At 41.6% G+C, this 22,872-nt stretch overlaps 1 protein-coding gene across 1 annotated transcript; it reads right to left on the bottom strand.

Annotated features, from left to right (window-relative positions):
* pamr1 (peptidase domain containing associated with muscle regeneration 1) lies at window positions 1-21,612 on the bottom strand. The gene is made up of 14 exons (XM_022754443.1): window positions 21,486-21,612; window positions 13,929-14,105; window positions 12,894-13,019; window positions 12,261-12,375; window positions 9,568-9,785; window positions 8,720-8,827; window positions 6,196-6,366; window positions 5,817-6,008; window positions 4,727-5,620; window positions 4,449-4,625; window positions 3,545-3,611; window positions 3,113-3,342; window positions 1,275-1,633; window positions 1-1,048 (listed from the first exon to the last, which is right to left on the bottom strand). The coding sequence occupies exons 2-14, from the start codon at window positions 14,056-14,058 to the stop codon at window positions 467-469; spliced, it is 3,369 nt and encodes a 1,122-aa protein (XP_022610164.1). The 5' UTR covers window positions 14,059-14,105; window positions 21,486-21,612; the 3' UTR covers window positions 1-466.
* Window positions 21,613-22,872: the final 1,260 nt, after the last annotated feature.

Genomic DNA, 22,872 nt, shown 5'->3' with positions numbered 1-22,872 from the left:
CATTTTCTTTAATTACAAATGTCATCATTTTTCTGTCTTTCAATACAATATGTACATCTCTGGAGTCGTATGAATCGATAGAATAATTCAGTACATTACAACATATATACATACCAATGAGTACAATACAAACCAGCATCAGCCAGAGGCTTGAAATGGTTTTCTGGTCACTTTCAAGTCTTTAACCTCAGGCTGAGGGACCTGAACACTGAAGTCTGATAAAAGGTTGATGCCCAGCACATCTAATGTGTTAGCACCCCCTTCAGTTAGAGCACTGTATTGTCCAGTGTTGCTTCTGCATTTAGTAAGAAAATGCCCTTGTGCATGAGACAAAAAAAAAAAAAAGATTAGAAAGGACAAATAGATTGAAGAGTGGACACACATAAGGGAGGGGACAGTAAGATATAAAGGCATTTAAATATTTTTGAAGCATAGGGGGAACAAGGTGAGTCAGACAGTAGGATTCTTATTTCATATTGCTCTCTACCCAGTCTTTGAAGTTGGCTACACGTGTGTAAACTGTGTAGAGGTCAGGATTGCACTCCCCTTGGTCATAACCAAAGCTCACCAGTCCCAGGAGCCTCCACAGCCCTTTGCTCTCTCCCTGCGCCTGTGTCAAGCTGAGAGAGGGCTTCTGATTGTTGCTGGCTTGGTTGTCAGAGAGGGCAGGGAGGACGAGGATTCCCCCAGTGTCAGAGGGACATATGTTAGAGGATCCATAGTCAGGCTTCTGGCTGGCACAGAGCATATTGTCTGTGACACTGACCGGCACGCCGTTACGAGCGTACTGCTGCTCACACGGGACAACGTCGGCAAGGTGAACGACCCCAACCCTCGCCCTCTCATCAGTGCCTAAATTCGAATCAGGCAGTGGAGACCAGCCTGTCACAAGCCCCTGTCTATAGGTTACCTCTTCTGCCGGGCTTTCTGAGAAACAGAGGGGCAAGACCTTCTCCCCAATCCTAGCTTTGTCCAGTAACTTGACCACAGCCATGTCAGAGTCCAGAATATTGGGGTCGTAGTTCGGATGAACTACGATGGAGGCCACCTTAAAGAGAAAGAGACGGACTTACTGTGCAAGTTCGATAAAAGAGAAATATAAGGAAACAAGCTGAAGCGATGAGGAAAGCCAATTAATGAACCAGGAAATATTCAATGTGGTTTAGCTTGCAGCTCACTTTGTATTATATACAAAGGTGTGTTATAGGAAAGATCAATAAAATGTTTGTGGGTTGTGTATCAGTAAACTAAAAGGGCGATCTCCAATAGCTTACCCTCAGATGTTGGAGACCTTTACTTTCCCTGAGGTCATCACGATAATGCTTCCCCACCACCACCTTGATCTTAGCTGCATCCAGAGGGTACACCTTCCCCAGCTCTGTCACACAGTGAGCTGCAACCACCACACTCCTTTGGTTCACCAGAGCCCCGCTGCACACCAGCTGCCAGTCAGAAGCCCGATTGTGGTTGCCAGTTCCTGCTCCGCCATCCTTCTTCAGGGACCCTGCCAGGCTGTCTGCCTTGGTCACCTTGGTCTCCATGCCGCTGGTGGAGCGGCGGTAGATGGCTGCCAGCCAAGGCCAGTGAGCCTCTCCCGGCCTCTCTGGGTCGAAGGTTGGATGCTTCCCACACACTGCCAAAGAGGAGGTGACAGGATGAGAGGCAGACCATGAAGAAGGAGAGGGCAGGAGGACAGGAAAAAGACTTAGACTTAGACTTGAACTGAGACTGTGTCAACATTTACTGCTGAGGGATTGTCTTTGAATTGTTGAGCTTTTATTTTGAATTTGCACATAAGCTTGCTATTTGAAAGATAGTCTGCCAAAATGCAAAGCAGTGACATAGATCAATCTTGTGAAATGTGAGATTCCCTAACTCATGAAAGAAGCCTTAGTGCATTGAATGTATTTAAAAAAAAAAAAAAAAAAAAACAGTAGATAGTCCGGTAACATAGGCAAATGTTCACAAAATGTACTGTGTGAGATTCAAACATCTTATCCCCTTCAGAATGAGCCGATGAATGAATAAACAGCTATTAGACTTCCAAGATGCTTTTGCTACTTTGTCCGATAATACCATGATCAGCTAGAATGTGACAAACTCTACCGTGACTGTTTATTGACACTGTTGGAGATGTTTGCAGAGCTCCTTTATTAAAGTTGCCCGCAGACACAAACACCTTTCCATGTTAAAGCAGGCTGTCCATGAAGAGCAGTCCATTTTGTGACTCCTACAAAGTGGCTGGTCCAGTCTGATTTCATTCCACTCTGCACAGAGATGTGAGCCAGTTATATAATCAGTGTAATAAAGAAGAGTCTCTTGCCTTATGTGATTAGTCCTGGTGGTGAAAGGCTACAAGTATAACATTTTGAGCAAAAGAAGCTGGTTTTTTGGTATCAGACTTGTGTATAATCTCCACATAAGGTGTGTACTTACCTCAGACAAATAGGCAGTATTATTAGTTAGCATTATTTTATGAAACATTTGAGAAACCCAACAAATGGCAAGGCTTGATGCTGAACAAGTATGACCAACTCAACCTGTCTGTTTGGTTCCCCAACAAGGATATCCTACATTATCAAGTTAGCGAATCTTTGCCATGCACGAATGGCTGCTACATAAACAAGAGCCTTCATAAAGGAATCAATGACATAATTGCTGACATGAATCTTATTATCATCTGTGAGAATGTGTAAATTCTCCAAACGAACTGTTTGGATCGAAGGTGTTGCTGCTGTTGATTTATAAAGAGGAGACATGGCTGTATGTTGCACATTTGAGTACAGCCAGGACAAAGTCTTCTGCTGTACATGTAAGCTAATGGAACATTCACTGAGTAGTAATGAGAGGGCGACAGCTCTCTGGCTGGCAAGAGACGGGTGAAGAAGCTGGCAAGTTATTGCTCCATGTCAGCAATTAGAGGCAGAGAGTATATCTTTAGAAAGCGCTGCTGTATGTGCCCATAGTGGACATTCATTTTGTATCCACATCTCACTGTAGATATGTAGATGTATATCACTGAATTAAAATTAGCGTCAGCGTGTTTGTCCTGTCCTGAGTGTGGTCGTTATTTGCAGTAGTCACTCAACTAGTAGTCCTCTGCTGCCCTCACCTGGTGAACAGGAGACATGACGCCCACTCCATTTCCCTGTCTTCAAGCAAGTGCGGCGAGGACTGCCGGAGTGCTGGTAGAACGGAGAAGCGCACTCATACTGTATATGTGTGTACAGGTGGTGGAAGCCCTGGGACAACTGGGGAAGCACCGGGGGGCCTTTAGTGGGGCCTTCAGACTGGAGCTGTCGGCCCAGCACAGAGGAGTACAGCTTGTGCACAGGTGTCTTTCTGAGGGGAAAAGAAGAGGCCAGGGGTGTGTACAGTAGACATACCCCTTAGGTAGAGTACATACTTTTGATTGTGAGTGTAGAACATAAACAATGGCATGAGAGGAATTCTTCAGCCACTAATTGGAACATTACTACACAGCAGACTATAGACCACTTATGGATGTCAAACGTTGCTACTGTATATGCATTGGTAAACATACCTGGATGGTGTCTGAGGTGGCAGAACTCTTTGTATAACAAGTTCTGACACTTTGGGCTCCCGACATGCTGCAAATAAACACACATATATGAACACACACACATAACACATACAATACATTCAAAATCCCATTAGAATCTGCTTTGTTCTGAATGGAGCTACTGGAACTACTGGAATTGTAAAATGTCTTTATTGGTACCACTGTCTAATATAACATACTTTATGAGAAATGGCTTTAATAATGGTTAGTTTGACATTCTGGGAAATACGTGTATTTGTTTGTTTTTTTTTTGGCAAGAGTTAGATGAGAAGATTAATACCACTCTCACTTCTGTATGCTTAGTTTAGCATAAAGACTGGGAAAAAGTCCAAAACAGCTAGCTTGTTTGTTTCTTCTCATCTAACGTTCAGAGAAGAGAATAAAAGCATTGCGCAAAATCTTGACATATTCTTTGCGAAATCATCTATCAATGCTGTTTACTAAAAAAAAAAAAAACAACAACAAAAAAAACCCAGTAAAAAGCCATTAATAAGGACAACTTTTTGGCTTGCCAGGTTGAAAAAAAAACCTTTGGCTGCTGTACAGCATAACTTGCTTGGTGTTTTTTTTTTATCCCTAGTTGTTAAATTCATCAGGAAAGTCAAGCTAATAGACAATTCAACCACTTACATTTTGGCAAAGAGCTGCAGGCTCCAGGCTTGATGGATTATTATACTGCAAGATTTTTTTAATCTCTACCATTCAACATTAGGATTTATTCAGCATTTAGCATTTTAGAACCTTTTGCTTACTAGCTCAAAGTTTGGTGGCTTGGTATAATGCAAAAAGTTTCCCAACAGCCACCTAATATGCTAATCAGTAATTAAGCAAATTAAAGAATCAGTGACAAAACAGATGGCAGTACCTCTGATACAGAGGGGCTGTTTGCCACTCCAGGTACCATCTGGCTGGCAGGTACGTCGGGTATCACCACTGAGAGCATAAGAGTGGTTACAGTGGAACTCCACTGTTTCAGGATCCAACCCTGGCACTACCTGGTGGTAGCCGTGGTAGAGACGCGGTAGAGGTGGGCAGCTTTTCTCTGCAGGAAGGGAACAGACAGTGGGTGAGGTGAAGGCCAGAGAAAAGTTGATATTAGTGATATGCATTTTAATGAGTGTTTTTTCTAAATAAGTTTCTTACCAGTGAAGCTTTGGTTGACTTCTTTCTCCTTCTCTTTTTCTTTCTCCTCCTTCTCCCTATCTAACTCCTCCTTTGTTTTCTCAGCAGGATCCTTCTCTGTCTTATCCTCTTCAGTTGTTGCTTTTTCCTTTGGTTTCCCATCGTCTTCACCTCCTGCCCTGTACAGGATGTACTGTGTAATGTTGACTCTAGTGGTAATGATTTTCCTCCCATTCTCTGGAGTACCTATGGTATTATTTTCTTTCTTTGTGTCTTTGGTGTCATATGTAACTGTGTTGTTCTTTGTCATTTCCAATTCAAATATCTCCACTGTGTTTTCACCCTCAGATATGACAGTCCTCAGCTTGGTATCGTTAGGGCCCACTTTGTCCGGATCTCTTTTTCCATTCACCTGCTCCTCTTTTCTTTCCTTCTCTTCTTGCCCTTTGTCTTTTATTACAACTATCTCTGTGATATCCGTCTTTCCTGTGCCCAGGTTTATGTCTGGGCTGCCTTCTTTTTTCTCAGGTGGCAGTGCTGCCTCTGGTTCTTTCTTTTCAACTGTGTTCAGGCTGTTATCTGGGTCTTTACTATCCACTTTATCTTTGCTGCTTCCAGTGGGTTTCTCTGATGCAGTATTTCTTTCCTCTAGCACTCCTTCATTCCTATCCTCGGCCACAGGTTTCTCTGGAATGGTCCCATTGTATTTATCTTCTCTGTCAACTGCTGTTGTATTCTCATGCCCAGTGTTTATATCTTTCCCTCTAGTACTTTCCTTTTCTCCGGTAGTGTTCTCTTGACTCTTCTCTTTAGTTTTGTTGATATCTTTGTCACTGTATATTTCTATTTCTTTGCCCTTTTCTGACTCTTTTGCCTTGTCTTTGTCCTTTTCTGCTTCAGTGAGAGTATTATTCACTGTGGGTAAAGAACATAAAAAAAGATCATTGCTGAATTGTCAGAAAGCTTTTGTTCAAACTTGTCTTGATGCTCGATGCCTCTAGGCAGTGATGATCAATTAAAAATTGATATCCTCATAAAAACAAAATCAAAGTTAACTATTTGCAAACACATATCCATTTTATCTGGAATAACAGAGATTCCACAGTCTGACCTTTGGTGCAAACAGGAGGAGTTCCACTCCAGGTGTTGTTAGGGAGGCAGGTTCTCTGGGAGATCCCACTGAGTTCATAGGGTTGGTAGCACAGGTACTGCAGCGCAATCAGGACATCATTGGGTCCATAAACCAAGAAGTGGTCCCCATGGGTTGGCTTGGGAGGTAAAGCACAGACTCTTTCCACTGGCACTGGAAACCGGAAAGAAAATCAGGCTTTCAGAAGCTGAAAATCAGACATTTTCCATAATCTGCACCATCTCTGAGGCAGTATATATGGCATCACATACAAGCAAATGAGACACATATGACTCTGTAAGATCCCAAGTTTTTATCATTTGATAGAAAAAATAGAAAACAATTCACATCACTGTCTTACCACACTCTGGGGCAGGTGCACTCCAAGTGCCATCACTCAGGCAGATGGCAGTACGAAACCCCCGCAGCTCAAACCCAAGATCACAGCGAAAAGTGATGCGTGCCCCTGAGTGGTGAAACAGACCCTCGGTGAATCCATGGGTGGGCACCGGAGGCCTGCGGCATCCCAGCACTGAGTGGAAAGACAGGCATGCAGAGTTTATTTATAAACATATGTTGCCCTATTTTCCTTTTTCTTAGCTAAATTAAAAGATCAGAATGCATAGAGGATTTAGGAGACATTTCTAGCATTCCCTTAACATCAGTTTATTGCACCTCCCTGGTGTAAAGGACCACACAAATAGACCCTCAGTAAATTCATTGCCTTCTGGTGTTTGCAGGTCAGACAGGTAGCCCACAAACACTCATTATTCTGGATTTAAAAATGTCCATAGTTTAAAAGCATAGCCTGCTACCTTCGAGGCCCATTAATGAATAATTTCACCAATTGTGGTAAAGTGTGAACAGGTCACAGCAAGATTTTCACACACATCTTGTAAATGAGGAAGAAATAGATGCAATAAAAGAGCTTTAGTCAAACTGTTCAATTTTCCAGTGCTGTAAAAGTGGATTTTATGAAGTGGGGTAGTAAAGATTGGTAATGTGGTTGTGGAATACCATGTGTAACTCTGTTATATGACAACCTAGCGCAAAACAAAAATATCCATGTCACAAATGTGGATTATTGTGTAATTGCTTTAGTATTTTGTGATGTGCTGTTTCTGAGTGAATAAAGTATCTATTTCTATGTTAAGGGCAAACTGCAAATGTGCACACAAATGTGTTGCGGTACACAACAAGTTCACAACAGCTCAAAGAAACATGTTAACATTACTGTTATCATACCATTATAGCATGTGAGATGGTCCCTCAGGAGTTTTTCTGTGTTGTTGACTTTAAATTAGGTCAGATCCATGAAATGTAATGTCTGTGGTTTTAAAGTTCCAATCCCTCCCTATAATCTGGGCGTTTATGCCTTACGGCATTTCCAACCTTCAGTCCCTTAGGGGATGGAGAATTCTGTTGGCTAACCAAAAGTGGAAAAGTAAACTGCAGCTGACCTCCTTTGAATATGTTTAAAAAAAAAAAAAAAAAAAAAAAAAAAAAAGGAGAAGCACCCTGAGGTGCTGTGCACATTCTTGTGTTGTGCTAAATGATCCATCATTCATGTCAGATTGTGTCCACAGACATAATGAGATGAGTCTGGGGTTATTATGGTGGAATGCTAACACTGATGGCATCACGACACATGCTGTAAGTGAATCATCATTCCTTTCATAAATGCACTGGAAGCTATGTTGAATACTGCACTCCAAAACAGATTAGACTCAAAAATAGATTAAACTGTGCCAGAGCGAGAAAAGAAAAGTAATTTATTTCCTATCTCGAGTTTCTACAATAACATGTCACATTCTCCCATACAGAATGAGATTTAGCTCAGACTTACAGCAGATGACAGGTTGATTAGTGCAGATATAAAATATGGTTCATGTCAGGTTCATACTTAAAATTCTCCATCTGACTCTGGGGCAGAAACCTAGACACGTTTCCTCTACAAAATGTGAGACATTAGCGTTATTCCAGCTCTCTTCCATTAAAATTAACAGCTGAGGATTCCTCATGGGAACACGGATGAATGCACACTGTGTGGAGTGAAACTCCTGCCTTTCTTTACGGGTGCCTACTCCAATGGAAAAGCTGGCTTGTGTTATAGAAGTAGAATTGTTTCACCATTAGTTTCATAGACTCAAATGTTTAGCCTTGAAAACAACACCACAAGAAAAAAGTGAATGGTTGCAGGATCTTAAAGGAGGCGTATGGGGTACAAAAACAAAAGTTAGTGTCCAGACACCCATAAATAGATGACCTTGTGGGCAAAAATGACTCTAGCCACACTCTGAGGGAGCGGGACTCCACATGACATATAGAGTGGGTATTTTCAAAAAACAAAATTTCATGCAAATTTATTTGTTGGGTGGTAATCTGGATTTGAAGCCCTTCTGTTGAATTAGTTCATATTTCTTGAAAAGGTGATTGGCCAAAACCAAATAAGGGACTGACTACGGACAAAGAAAGGCAGCTGGCCTGAACCCAGTCCAAACCACAGACCTCTCCCTCGTGACAGTGAATCACCGACGGCCTCCGGGTAGCAACAACAGGAAAAAGACTTTCAGGAAGAAGTCAATTCTCAGTCATTTTGCTGCAACTAGGTGTGTCTGGATTCTGAAGAAAACTAATAAAACAATTGCAGGATTTTGCAAGTGCAAATACAGAATAATGCATATCTTTCTGATGCCTAAGGAGATGGAAAATTCAAGTCATGCCCACAGTATGCTGCAAAGATTAGTTTATTCCTCCCTGTGATTGAAACCTGCAGGTTATTTTGTATGTCCTCAATTTTTTACGTCCCAAAATATGAAATATCAGCATTTTTCAAGGATGATCATACTGTAGGGGCTTCAGTTACATGTATGTCACAGACTCACCATTTTCACACCTCTTGCCCGTGTAGCCAGCCAGACAGGCACAGTGGTAAGTATAAGAACTGTCCAGGATACAAGTCCCATCATGCAGGCAAGGAGAGGAGCTGCAAGCTGTAACCACACAAGTGTGGGGCATAAGGGTACAGAAAGAAAGAAACTTTGATAATAATATATTATCAGCAGTAGAATGTCACAATCTTTATGCCAAATGGAATGGCTGTTCACACCAACCTACATTAAGAGATTCATAGCCAAGCTGGTGCCATTTAAATGTCACTTTCACACAGACAGCCTCTGTTTACTTTTACTAGATCTGGCTTTGCCACTGGTAGCTTACGTGTGTGTGTGTGTGTGTGTGTGTGTGTGTGTGCGCGCCCGCTCGTGTGTGTGTGTCTGCTTTTGAGTTTTAAACCTTGAGAATGAGGACATTTCTGGAAAGTGAAGACGTGTTGGTCAGACCTCACTTTCTCAACGGTCCATTTGCAGACTATTGCCAAAATGTGAAGGTGTCAGTCGAAGCCAAAGCTTATATACTTTTACACTGGACTCTGACCAGTGGAAAGAAGGAAGTGTGGAAACTTCTTCCTTCTTCTGTTTGCATCTGTTGGCACACATGACCCCAAAGAGCCCCTTTGTTCATTGATTATGACTTTACAAATGAGATGTATTTATTTTCTACAAAGCAAGAACACATTGGGCTATATGGTTATGCAAAGGGGTTAAGATTTGTGGTAGGGAATGCATCATATCACCAAGGGTCCTCACAAGTGTGGGAGTAAATAAAAATTATTATTATTAATAGTAGTAGTATTTTTGTTATAGCTGCGCAGTGATGCTCGGGTCTGACCTACCTGAGCTTTCTTGAAAAGTGGCGAAGAATCCGTCGAAATTCTTGTAACCATCAGACACAAAGAGTATGTGCAGACTGTTGCCAGAGCTCTGGATCGGGGCCGGTCTGTTGTTACCACAAAATCGACCGATAACACCTGAGTTGATGCTGTCACCATCTCGGACCTCCACGTAGTCATAACGACAAGAATGGTGAAGCTCCAGGCTCAGCATCATAAACCTGTTGGTATGAAGACGAGTATGAAAAAAAGCAGGAAAATCATTGCCACAAAACTAAACTATACAACTCTGGACATATTTTGCCATTAATTATTTTCACCTTGAGACATTTTATGAATATGATGGTGAAGTGAAGTAAACTAACTGTGGATGCTTTGTGTAAAAGGTTCTATGGTTCCTGCTATTTTGGTGGTTTCCCGGATTATGAGAACACCTGTGTTCCCTGGCAGTGCCACACCGCCTGGCACCATGGTACCGAAGCTTTAAAATCTTTAGCCAGCAAACAAGTAATGAACAATAATGACAGCAACTGAATACATTAAAAGCTGCTAAGGGTGATTTGCCTGCTATTACATGGCTTACTGTTCTTAATGTTGTGTGAAATGTGTTTCATTTTTACCAGGTACCACAGCAGTTTAAAAATTTACATTTATTCTTTTTGTTTTTTTGTCTTTTGCTTTATTCAGTGCAGCAAAAATTCATGGGAACTAATTTTCATTATCAAGCAGTAAGGAAGAAAAAACAGTCACCTGAGATCATGACTAACACAGGTATTGACAAGTAAGACCATATAATTACTGACTCTGCTCTGTCAAAATTAAATGGATACTACAACAAGAAACTAAAGAGAGATTCCTATCTTTAGGTTTTTGGCTTTGGCAAGCTTTAGGAACTTCTCAAGAATTTCCTCACTCTCTTATCCTGAACACACTTTATATGTCCATTAAACAGCCAAAGTGCACATATGACTACCATTACAGTTATGTAATTGGCAATAAATACTGTTGATAAACAGCATTGCTAATCCCGGTCTAAACAAGCATCTTGTTACTTCAGATCTGTGGCCGGTAAATGTCCATGAGTGCTGAATAAAGATGTTGATTGCACAACATTATTTCCAAAACATCCTGCTTGTGCTTAAGGAGGGGTTTTAGGGCCTGTTTACGTGTGACTTTAAGTGACTATAATAACTGTTAGAAGACATTTACAGATACTTTCAATTCATAAGCTGTTTGGTTTGGTTGCAATGAGAGTGTGACATTGAGATGACTGCCAGCTGGATGAGAAAAAAACAAAACGGAGTCTTCTTTCTCCTCCTGGGCAATTACAACATCACTAACATCACAACAGACATGAAGGACTGATGAACTTTATATAGGACAATGGCATGCTCCCAAATCCTTTAATTTTATCCTTTATCATAGACCCTTGGGACAGGGAAGCTTAGACTAATGAGATTTACGGTAATGCTAAATGTTAGCCTGCAGCATCTCCAAACAATTAATGCCAGTTGTAATTCAGTAAATATGTTGCCTGTGATGAGACTGTATAGCGAGCCACTGTAAGACGGATAAATACAAGTGAAGCCTGCCAGGAATTCCCCAGTGGCTCGAACACAAAGGTATAACTTTCCATTAGTCTATCTCTGAGCACAGCAATGCTATTTCACTCACGGGTTTTCTTGGATTTATGCCACAAACTATGGATATAAAAATATGACATTTGAATATCAACCATGCCTATATTGAAATTTGTCTCCCAGAATGGATTTGGACTTGCAATCTTCTGTATGTCACAGTTCACGGTTGTTACGTTTAATGCAAAGCTTTATATATACAAGAAAAACACATGTGGAATCATTAAATGACTTTTATGCACAAAACAAACCACTGCCGTATGCACTGCATGCTCAGGCTGAATCTGACTGTATGGAGCTTTTGTCCTGTTAAAACCCTGCACGAGTGCTCGCCTGTAAAATGCTGTATGTGTAATGGAGAAAATGACAGAAATAGAAAGCTATCACAGGACTGAAAAGTAATAACTTTCCTGAAAAAAGAGGGTGTTGTGGTTTCCAAACTCAGCTGTAGACTTGCCATCGGTCCACGACATACATCTTGCAGAAATATCTGAACAGAGGGGAAATTTGACTTAAATGGGCCAGCCTTTAATAACTATTACAGATGGACAATGAAGATCGCAAAAACTGAAGCTTTAATAATGCCAGACTAAACTGTGGTGACTTGGATTTTATTGAGACAAAGATATGCTATATTCTTCAGTTTCCACAGACTTATTTATCTGTATTCATCTGTAAGCTGTATATCCATATCAGCTATTGTTTGTTCACTTGCTGGCTGGTATAAAGGACTTCTCCATGGTTTAAAAGGGATTCTTCAGTAGAAAGTAGTTCTAATGAAAAACTGTTGACAGCAAAGTCTGTGAATTATTCAGAATAACTGAGAAAGCTGTGCTGTTGACTCTTTTTGTGTCATTTTTAGCCATGTTAGTGGAGTGGCTCTTAGGATAGCAATGCCTTTCTCTCGGTTGGTCCAGCGCTTAGGTCTAGATTAAAAATTCAGGATGGATTTCCCTGATACTTTGTACAGATATTCATGATCCCCAGTGAGATGTTACCTCACTGAAATGAGGTCAAGTAAACAACCACAAAGGCGATTGTTTGTGTTTATGACTTTACCTGAGTTCTATGGTAAAGGGACGGTCCACCTGTATGGTCCACTCACACCGAGCATTGTTCGGGTAACTCTCCAGCACCAAGTGGCCCTGTCGTTTACGGATCACTCCCCCACACTCTGAAACACACAGGAATTCCATTTTGGAAAGTTGTGTAGAAACAGGGTGCTGTTTAAATTACAGAGGTTGTTAATTACAGCATAATTATTATTCTGAGGGTCATTCAGCTGCTTTGGATGCCATTCAAACCAAAAGTAATTACACTTGAGCTTCCAAAGACACTGTAAAAGCCCCATGTTGTGCTCAACAGCATAAAGAAGTGTGAACACAATACACACAGGGGCAACAAAGACATTCAGAAGCCTTTTAATTAAATGTATGCCTCTTGTGCCCTTTGGTGGAATATTTGCATATTGAGAAAGCTATAGTCAGTGACCAAATGTTACATGTAAAATTGTTTTATGGGGTTCCTGAATGTTGGATATATGACCTCCTGGGAATAGAGCAGTCTTCCAAGTTGGCACAGACGTTAAATCAGCAGGGAAGGAAAATGCATGTAGTACACAGTATAGAGAAAACACACAAACAATTATAGTGAAACCATAGGATCTGTAATTAAGAGAATGAAGAGACTTACTCATGCAATCTCCACCAGACCAGCCGGGCCGACACTCAGCACAGTATTTGCCAGTAATGAAGAAGTCATCCCTGGGGCCCCATGTCCCATTGTTACAGCGCTTACAGTTCTCAAATACACTGCAACCTGAAAGAAATAGAGCCAGCAGAAAAATTATGGTAAAGCAGGAGTCAGGCTGACAGGCCAGAATACAAAGTAAACAAACAGTTCACATTAAATCTTTCGAAAGAGCTGTCAGAGTTGGGAACACTTTAAATTAACATATGTTTTCTTTACATTTGCTCTGGTAAACTCATTAAGCTCATCTTTCACTACAGTAGAAAGCACAAACACACTAATGTACTCATGGGGACTTGTGTTCCTTCGCTGAGGTTGGACTACATTTTTTTGTGTTTAACAGTAAAACGTGATGTACAGGTACCCTTTTAATTCTCAACAGCTGTTTTTTTTTTTTCCCCCCATAAAGGAAAAGCATGAGAACATTCAAGCTGTGGGAAAAACATGACATCCTTCTACAGGCGAATGGCATGTAGGAAAATAACGTGGAGAAAACAAGAACTCAGATGCATGAGCTGCAGCATATGTGTGCAGGCATCTCCGGGTGATTGTATCTTTTACACTGCCAGTGATGAGCTTATCTGATGATCTTATCTCTGAGTGTAAAAAACACACAGATTCACAACCATTTCATTCACAAATCAAAGTTCCAAGTGTGTTCAAACACTTCCGCACTCTGCCAATTCAAGAGAGGGAGCCAATGCGAAGTTGGCCTGGAAACAAATTAGATCAGACACAAATACAGAAGTTATTTTCAGTCTTTCTGTCCCACTGTTTGTTATGCTACAATACACACAGCTGTGCAGCTGATAGGGAGCACTTGGTTTTGCAAAAACGATATGGCAGATACTCAAGATAGACCAAACTCTCACAGGCTCAACAGATGTATACTTTATAAAGACAATGCTCAATTCTGACAGCTCTTTATTTTTTGATGAAGTAAGATTTTGCAAGATTTAATTAAATGAAAGTTTCTACCTGGATGGATAATGCAGGGGTCACACTCATTGATGGCGTTGCGACAGCAGGGCACAGCGTAGCCCACCGGAGTCCCCTGGAGTGGGCATTTACAGCGGATCACATCGTACTCGCAGCAGCCCCTGCACATAACGTTCCATTCCGGGCCCGGGCAGTGGTTGTACAAGTGCCTGTAATCTGAAGAAGACGATACTTCGGGGGTTAGCAACTCAGCAATATCACTCAAAGAAGCGAGCAGGACACATTTATTTACCTAACCATTATTACATAAGTGGACAGAAATAGAGAGGAGGATGAGTCAGACACGGAGAAAGTATATCAGATGTAATATTTGGCCTTGTGGGAAAATGTGAGCTGACATGGGTTATGGTCAGCAGAGGCCTGAACAGCAGTGGAAGGATTCTGGTGAGTTCAGTGTTTATCCAAGCTGCTGCTCCTCACTGTGCTCTCTGGTTATTTCCACCGCCATATGGTCGCAAGCTCCTCTTTAGGGGACCGCAGGTTTCTCAGTCATTTCTGTGTTCTCATACGATTTTACATCAGACAACATGCAACAACGGTAAAGTCACCGTCAAGGAAAACAGAATCGAATCATTAATCAGAAAAAAACTGTACAAACCAGAATGTAAACACTGGCCTTCTTCTTTGTAAAGTTTCTGCTCAATAAATGTGATGTCTCATTGGACTGGAAACCCGTGATTCAGGGACCTATGAGTCTGAGTGGTTATGATTATGTAACAGTGGATTTAAAAGCTGAAACAGACAAGTGGAAATTCTCTTGTGGCAGATGTGGACAGAGAACTAACACAAGCTGCACTTTAAACTTGGCACCACAACGTTGCAGCAGTTTGCTCGTACCCTCCCACCAGCCCTGCAATCGTAATAACTTCTCTGCCCTCAACTCTAGACTCCCACCATTTATTGTTCCTGTTCCCTCCCCACTGAAAACAAACAGACACACTTGCATGCTGGTTTTATTTGTAAAGCCGTAGTTGCACACTAGATTTACTCATTGTTTATAGGAGTTTGGTGAAACCAAGAATTTGAGACACAGACACACACACACACACACACAAATGCACTGACACACAAAAGCAAAGGTTGTTTGCAGACGGTCAACAGGAGAGAAAAAGAGCAGATGTCTTGGAATGAAGAAGGAGTTGTCCCTGCTGCCCTTCCACATTAATGATATCATAAATTGTATCTTGGTCCAACTTCAATCTGGCCTTCATCTCAACTGTTTCTCCTAGAAGACACAGTGAGGTATGACATGCACACTGACATTAATCAAACAGAAAGTAGGTTGTGCAATGCCACTAGGTCAACTTTAATACTCGTTCCTTAAGGACACGGTTCGTGCGTCACAAAGCTGTTGCAGGCTGTTTTATGATTCCTGTGTGTTTCTAGGGTCATTTATTGTTTTGATAAAAATGGACTCAGCTTCATTTGTGTATTGACCTTAAACCACGTGCAGCACGCCTGTGACAACATGGGGGTCAGGCCGCTCTCTCTGTGCCACAGCATGTGGTAGATCTAAGGGCAGATATAATGTCACGGGGGCCATATACACCGGTCGCTTCCACAATGACCACGCTGTCACACTGACCAGCAGTGATACACAGTTAAAAATGAAAGTAAACTTACGACCTCTCAGCTTTGTTTTTGACTCAAAGTTTTCTTTTGTTTAGCTTGGTCTGTCTCCATGAGAGAGAGAGAGAGAGAGAGAGAGAGAGAGAGAGAGAGAGAGAGAAAAGAGAAGCTCATGGTTTCTATTCAGATTGTCATTTTTGTGGATTTATTTTGACCATGTGTAAGAACCACAAAAATCCATGGCATGGGCATGGCCTGCATGTTTAGAGAGGTTGCATGTTGTGACAAGAAGAAGGCACAGTGCAAAAAAGGGTATTATGCACCATACTGTGAGAAAAGTACAACTAGATATAAACAGTGGTACAGCTACTTTTTTGGATCCAAAGTAAAAGCCTAAGTTCAGCCACATTCTTACTTTTCCTCAATATGTAATATCTCAGTAAAATCAATTTAAAAGATGCAACGAAAAGTCTAGTCCAGGCTTTTAAAAGTACTCCGCTGATGTAGGATTGCATTCCCATAACACTGTCAGACTCACGACGCCCAGTTTAAAAAAAGAGATCAAAATCAATGCAGCACATCCAGTGATATCATGTTTATAAAGCTGCTAATTGTTTGAATACAGTAGCCTGACTGGTCTGCTTTCACTCACATACATTAAAACGCAGTCGGAAGCACCTACATTTCAACAACTATGACTTTTGTTATGATTGCAATATGACCCAAATTACACAATTTGGACGTGAATGTCAAACAGGAGACTCTGGATGGACTAAGGCCATTGTCAACAGTGTTACTAGCCAAGCTTACTCCTCAGACTGTAAACCGCTGTCATTGGTCAGTGACCATTACTGCAGGATGAAAACAGTTTTTAAAAGGTGTGATGCCTGCCACAAGGGGATTAAGAGGTGCTGACACCTCCCCTCCTTATGGGACAGCTTTTCTGCTTCCTTGCTGAGGTCTGTAAAGGACACTGGCCGCAGAGACCGTGAAACCTGATTTATAGGACATGAACATGAAAGGGTCAAAAGACTTTATGAGCTGGTCTGGTAATGTCATTACATGGGTCGCTGCTGTGCGTCTAGTCCTTCAACAGAGAAGTGACATCCCGGGGTTTGCCCTCAGTGTACTCATACAAGACGGCCCTGATTTAGAATAGAATAACAAAGGCTGGAAAATGATCTTTTGTCAGACCGCAGACCGTCAGTGACATGACAGTACATGCATTGTGATAGGATTAGTTTCCAGATTACCACAAGCTTTTTTTTTTCTCTATGCTCCTCCTTGAGGTAAATAAACACAAGCAGCTGAGTTTTCATTCTTTAAAGACATGTGTACAGATTTAGTTTTCTGACCTCCTGTTTTGCTGATAAGGATGTTCTGTTCTTCTCTGGAGCACGACTTAGAGATTTCTCCCCCAGTGCTGGACGCATGTTGGAATGCATTTAATTTATTTTTCTGGACTGGTATCCCCACTGCTTAACGAGTGTTTACTGATTCACAACACACAACGCAAGTGAAGATCTTTTCTTTTTTTTCTTTTTTTTTTTTTTACATAACTGCGCTCTGACTTGCATCCCAGCTATTCATTTATTTATTCATTTGAGCAATAAGCTTACTGCCTTGTAAAAACACGTCTGTGAGGCTTCCAGGTCAACACCTGCAGGTAACTACAGACTGGACAGCAACAATTTCAAGTGGGATTTTACAGCAGTTTGGGAAGGTCTCAACAGGTGTGGAAGTGCACGTGCACAGGGGCAAACCTAAGCGAGTGGGCGTTTGCACAAGCATTACTAGGTGCACAATGTTGTACTTATGTTTTTTATGCAAGCAAACACACTGTAAAAAACTATTTGAATGCGAGAGAAAAAAATGGCAAAGTCATACCATCACCATTATCATTATGTTCTGTTCTCCAGACCTGCAATTTAACCCAAGACTTTGGTTGTGCTGCGTGCCCCTGGCTTGTACTTAATCACAAGCTGGAAGTGTTGACAGTTGTCGAAGAGGTAACTCGCTCATCCGACACCAAAGTTTGCTACCCTATTGTGCCTCATTTCTGTCTAGCACCCTTCCTATCCAACCTGTCTCATTTTTTGTTGTGTTTTGGTATGCGATGGTGTCTACATATTTCCACAGTACACACATAACTAGTACTAGTGTGTGTGTGTTTGTCTGTGTGTGTGTGTGTGAGAGAGAGAGCGAGAGAGACAGACAGAGAGAGAGAACACACTGGCACTAAGCCACAAAAACAATTTAACAGCAGATCACAAACTTTTTTTTTTTTTTTTTTCCCTCGGTTTTGTAGCTAAGCGTGCAGAGTTTTGTGTGCGGGTTGTTTGACTTTTCTTGTCTTATGTAAGTGGTATCTGCTTTTTCCATTCCAGATGTTGTGCTCCTACATGTACACCTCAACATGAATGTCAAGAGGCCAGAAAAATGAAAATCAGGCATCATAACAGACGCCCTGTTGCTTGGTGGAGACATCCATGTGTCACAAAGGGCTTCCATCCAATCGGAAGAGCCACAGGTCCGGCTTGTTAACCGGCATGTCTCGGCTGCAAACCCATTGATGTGGATCCAGAGACTGACATTATTATCAGCGCGGTCAGAGAGGCGGTCATGGAAATTCACATCCTGTGACCTCGCGTCTGACCTTACTCCCCTGCTGACCCACTAACCTGAAGGAGAGCCACAACAAACCCTGACTTCTGCCAGGCAAAAGACAGAAAACATTCACATTATTGTTCAGTTTCGTTGCCTTTTTTCTTATTTACTATGTTCAAATATATAGCCTGCAGATGCACACAACTTTTCACAAGCCCTAGGAAACCAACACTATTCATAAATGGATACACTGCCTTCAAAATGTGCTGCAGGAGCTGAATTTGACCTTGCATGTGTCTCATAAGCCTGCATTAGCTCCAGCCACTTTGTCATCATTTTCTGGAAGAAACTTCCTCTGAACTCAGCTAAGAATAAACCTCAAAGGTCGACATCTGCTTTTTTGTTTGTTATGATTTTGTGTCAGCATCCACTTCTTCGAAGTTCACATTCACAACCAAGTGCTGCCTTTAGGATTAGTTCAACATGCTCAAACCCCTGTATATGACTGGACTGGACCGCATCATAGGTTATTTGCATTCTGCCTAGAGTCAGCCTTTATCTGTTTGCTTCTCTCCTACTCTCTATGCTCACATATGCAGGATCTTAAAACAGATGGATTCACAAATGTTGCTCTCATTTTCATTCCTCATTTACATGTTTTTTTCTGTTTCTGTTCACAGACAACAGAACAAGTATGAAATAGTGACTCAATTGCAGCCAAATGTAGACTACATGTTAACCATCGGTCATGTCTGACAAAATCATCACAGACTACATATAAGTTAAAGACAACAGCTGTGCTGTGATTTTGGCTATATTTACTTGTAAAATGATCACTCAGGGAGAAAGTTAGAATCTCATTCACGTCAGCTGCCGTGTGGTCAGCATAGAGAGGTGTGCCTGTGGAGGGAAAGTCCGTCCACTCACTCGTGGGGCGACTCTCTTCTACGGAAAGTAAGATTTGTCCAAAAAGTGAAGTAGGTAAGGTTCATCCAAAAGGTGCTTTTTTGAAAATAAAAAAGTTGTTAAAGGGGTCTGAAAAGTCAGTTAATCTAGTGACAAAGGCACTGAGTTGGCAACACTGCTTGTTAATGCCAAATTATTTTGAAAGAGCAATGACCAATGGGGAAACTCCAACACTTGGCCGGCCGACCAACCTTATCACTTACTCACGCAACATTTGGCTGACCAAAAACATGACACAAGGCTGTGGCTGTGTCACGTCTATTAGATATGGTTTATCTCTGCTCTGCAGGTTTGACTGAATTATCTCGTAAAGGAAAAGTTGTATATCTTGGCAATGCTTCTTTGTTTTCTTGATGAGTCTATCCTCTCATCTAAAACTTTGCAAGAAAGCAAATAATCATATTTTCCAAAATGTCAAACTTTTGCTTTAACATTCAGCTCACTGAAATAACAAAAAAATAAATATATATTTCATTTAACCCTGGTGGCATCTAGTAATGCAGACAATTTCATTTGTATTTGGCCATTGCCACATCATTAGGTCATACTTGTTCTCTGCTGTAATGAAGTGACAACTCGGAAAAGTTAAGAAAGAAAGTGAAAATAAAAATGTTTAGTCCAATACTGAATGAATAGTTTCCTCCTGACAATACGGTTCTTATTTCATGCTGATGTATCATGGAAACATAGTTGTTTTTACAGCAGCTGTGAGTGCATGTGTGCACACGTATGGGCTATTCCTTTTAGCCTACTGCCCACAGCAGCTGTCTGGTATTTTGAGGTTGAAGTGATTTAGCTATCATTGAAGAGGGAAACTCCCAGGGGAGTTCTGTGGGCATTGCGTATCTGAGTGTAGCGTTGATCCCAGTGCCCATCCTGTAGAGTCCTTTAAATAAACTTCCCTCCGGTACCACAAACCCAATGAAATATCCTCTCACTCTATTATCCACTTTTGTGAAATTGTATGTACACACAGCAGTATATAGGTCAAACAGGAGTCTGAGATGTGCACATTTGTTTTCAAGATTTAGCCCCTAAACTTGGAATGAACTCTTGGGTCTGATGTCTGATACACTATTTTTCCAAACGTGGCCATGTTTTTCTTCTAGTAACTAAACTTTGTGCCAAGATTTTACTCTCTCCACACTAATATCATTGCTTTAATGTCTTTATTTCCCACTGCCCACTACCCAGAAGCCCTGACAGCCTCCCTGTGGACTAAAGTTAAACCATGATGAGAGTGTCAGAAGAACAGAAGATCTCAGGATCCATGTCGGTGGGGGATCCTGAACAGGAAAACTTACATAAATAAAAAAAAGCCAGAACGTGCACAAATGCATACAAACACAGGCACACGCAGAAACAGACATTTCCATAAAGGTAGGATTTGCATATAAACACCTCTGCTATGCTTTGAAAAAAGGAGAGTATTTTAGGTTGCTCAATAGACAAGATCTATCATCAGCTGATTATACACTCCTACAAAACTAGCTGTGCTGAGAGTAACTCAGCTGACAACATAAGTAAGTAAATCTGCCAGAACTCTCTTAATCACTGGGGTTTAACACAGCTGTGCTCTACCCAGCCCTTTGCCACATTCACCAACACTACAAATTGAAGGTATTATTTCACTGTGTGGTAACCGTGCGAAGGGGAATCAGACAGAGCACAGAGATTTGGTTGGTTATGAGTCTTGGAGACGGCGCATGGTATACACATTACCACAGTCAGCGTGATTGACTCAAACATGACTCATGTCTTCCTGCAGTAGATCAAGTGGTCACTAAGGGTAAACAGGCAGAGTCAATGTTGATCTGTGAGAGAACTCACCCACAACACTTTGGCACAAATGGGACTAAGTGCCAAGATTCAACAGCCCTATTAGGACTCCGACCGCCTCATTTTACCTTAAGGAATGTGTGGCAACATCCAAGGTTTTTTTTTTTTAAAGAGTACAAAAACAACCTCAGTTTAATTTCACACAAAAGAAAGAACTACAACGAGTAAAAAGGAGTGTGAAGCTCACGAAGCCCTTTTTTTTTTTTTTTTTTTTTTTTAATGGGACAATAAACAAACCCACACAGGACAAACCCTCACTCTGTATTTCAAAATAAAAGTTATAAAGACAAAGATTGCACAAACTTGTCAGTGCTGTTTTTCTTTGCTGCCTCTGTAAGAAAAAGGGTAGTTTTTACATCACTGCCTCTCTGTGGGTCTTCTTTCACAAGCCTTGCTGAGTGCTGTTGTGCTCTTAAAGGATTGAAGGGAAGAGGGGATGGAGAGAGTGCTGATGCCGGCTTTTTGAGAACAAAGAACATAAACCAAGAGGATATGAGGTAGGGTGAAGGAGGAAAAATAAGAGCAGTAAAGGTAAAGTCTTTGCCAATGTCTTACCATAGGGCCAGGTTCTCGCTTGGGGTAAGGAGATGAAGATGAAGAGGGAGATGAAAAGGAACCAGCCCTCCTTCCCAGAGATAAAGGTGCTGGTCCAGGGGATTGTGTGGGTGCCCCTGTGGGTTTGCCCCAGCTGCAGTCCCCGTCCCGCAGACAGCATGCTGCAGTCTGGAACTCTGTTTACTTTCTGAACTCAGCTGACATCACCTTCTCTCGGCCCTTCAGTCCTTCCCTCCCCCGCCCTCCATTTCTCCTTCTCTCTCTCTCTCTCTCTCTCTTTCTCCCTCAGTTTCTCTCTCTCTCTGTCTCTCTCTCTCTCTCTCTCTTCCCTTTGGCTTCAGATTACAGCCCAGCCTCGCAAGGAGTTCCACTTGCAGTGGTCTCCCAAAAACTCCCCTCACTCCGCTCAGAGGACGACGTCACCACTCGTGAATGAAAGCAGGCTCCAGCACTTTATGCTTAACTCATTATGGTGTCACACACACACACGCACACACGCACACACACAATATGAGGGGAAGCACATAACAACCAGTTTATGTTCTACACAATGTGCCGGCCACACTTTAAAGGCCAATGATGTGGTGATAGAATTTATGTGTGCTTCACCACTTATGGGTTCATGTCTAAAAAATGTTGAGTCCAATGTTATTCAAGTTCACACCTAGCTAAGCTTGCAAACTGTAGCTGTGTATAGTCTGAGAAAGCATTGTGTGTTTAATAGCAGCTTTCTATCAGAAGCTGTTGTAAGATTTAAAAGACCACTTTGACATTTAGCAATATATGAAAATATTGTTGTTTTTTTTTTGCTGAGAAATTTATGCCAGTCTACTGTCCATGCACTAAATATGAAGCTACAGTAAGGAGACTGGTCGCTCAGCTTAGCACTAAGTCTATGTCTACCTACCAACACCTCTAAAGCTCTTTTACACTGTTTCACTTTTGATGATTCTATACAAAAAGTAAGGAGAAAAATTAGGGTTATGTGCCAGACTATTTCTTGAGTGACTAGGTATTTTGTTAATTATGGACTACGCCAAGCTAGCTGTTTCCCCCTGTTTTCACTCTTTAGCTGTGTCCCAATTCATGGGCCGGATCTGAGTTTTCATGTGAAGACCGATTTGAAGGCTCCTTCAAATGCAGCCTTCTTTACCTTTGAAAATGAAGGCTTCAATTGGTGGGCCATTCATGGCCCAAATTATCCCAAGATTCATTGCGCGCCAGTTTCAGCTCAGTTCAAGAGCTAACGGTGCAACTGTTAAAACCAAGGGCCATTGGTGAAAAAAAAAGTTGCTAGGTGACGGGAGCCGCAGTTTGTGATGCAACAGTAAGGGCGGGCACAGCTAGTGACTCAAAGTGAAAATCCTCTGTAGGCCAGATTGTCTCA

The sequence above is a fragment of the Seriola dumerili genome, unplaced genomic scaffold (genome assembly GCF_002260705.1).
Source record: "Seriola dumerili isolate Sdu_G_001 unplaced genomic scaffold, Sdu_1.0 BDQW01000219.1, whole genome shotgun sequence".
Taxonomy (NCBI): domain Eukaryota; kingdom Metazoa; phylum Chordata; class Actinopteri; order Carangiformes; family Carangidae; genus Seriola; species Seriola dumerili.
This window is presented reverse-complemented; position numbering and strand designations above follow the sequence as displayed.

Coding starts and splice junctions, on each gene's coding strand:
- pamr1 (XM_022754443.1), bottom strand. CDS start 14,058: ATGTGCAGGGGCTGCTGCGAGTACGATGTGATCCGCTGTAAATGCCCA. Junction 6,009..6,195: donor TGCACCTGCCCCAGAGTGTG/GTAAGACAGTGA, acceptor TCCGGTTTCCAG/TGCCAGTGGAAAGAGTCTGT. Junction 4,626..4,726: donor AGTCAACCAAAGCTTCACTG/GTAAGAAACTTA, acceptor CCCTTCCTGCAG/AGAAAAGCTGCCCACCTCTA.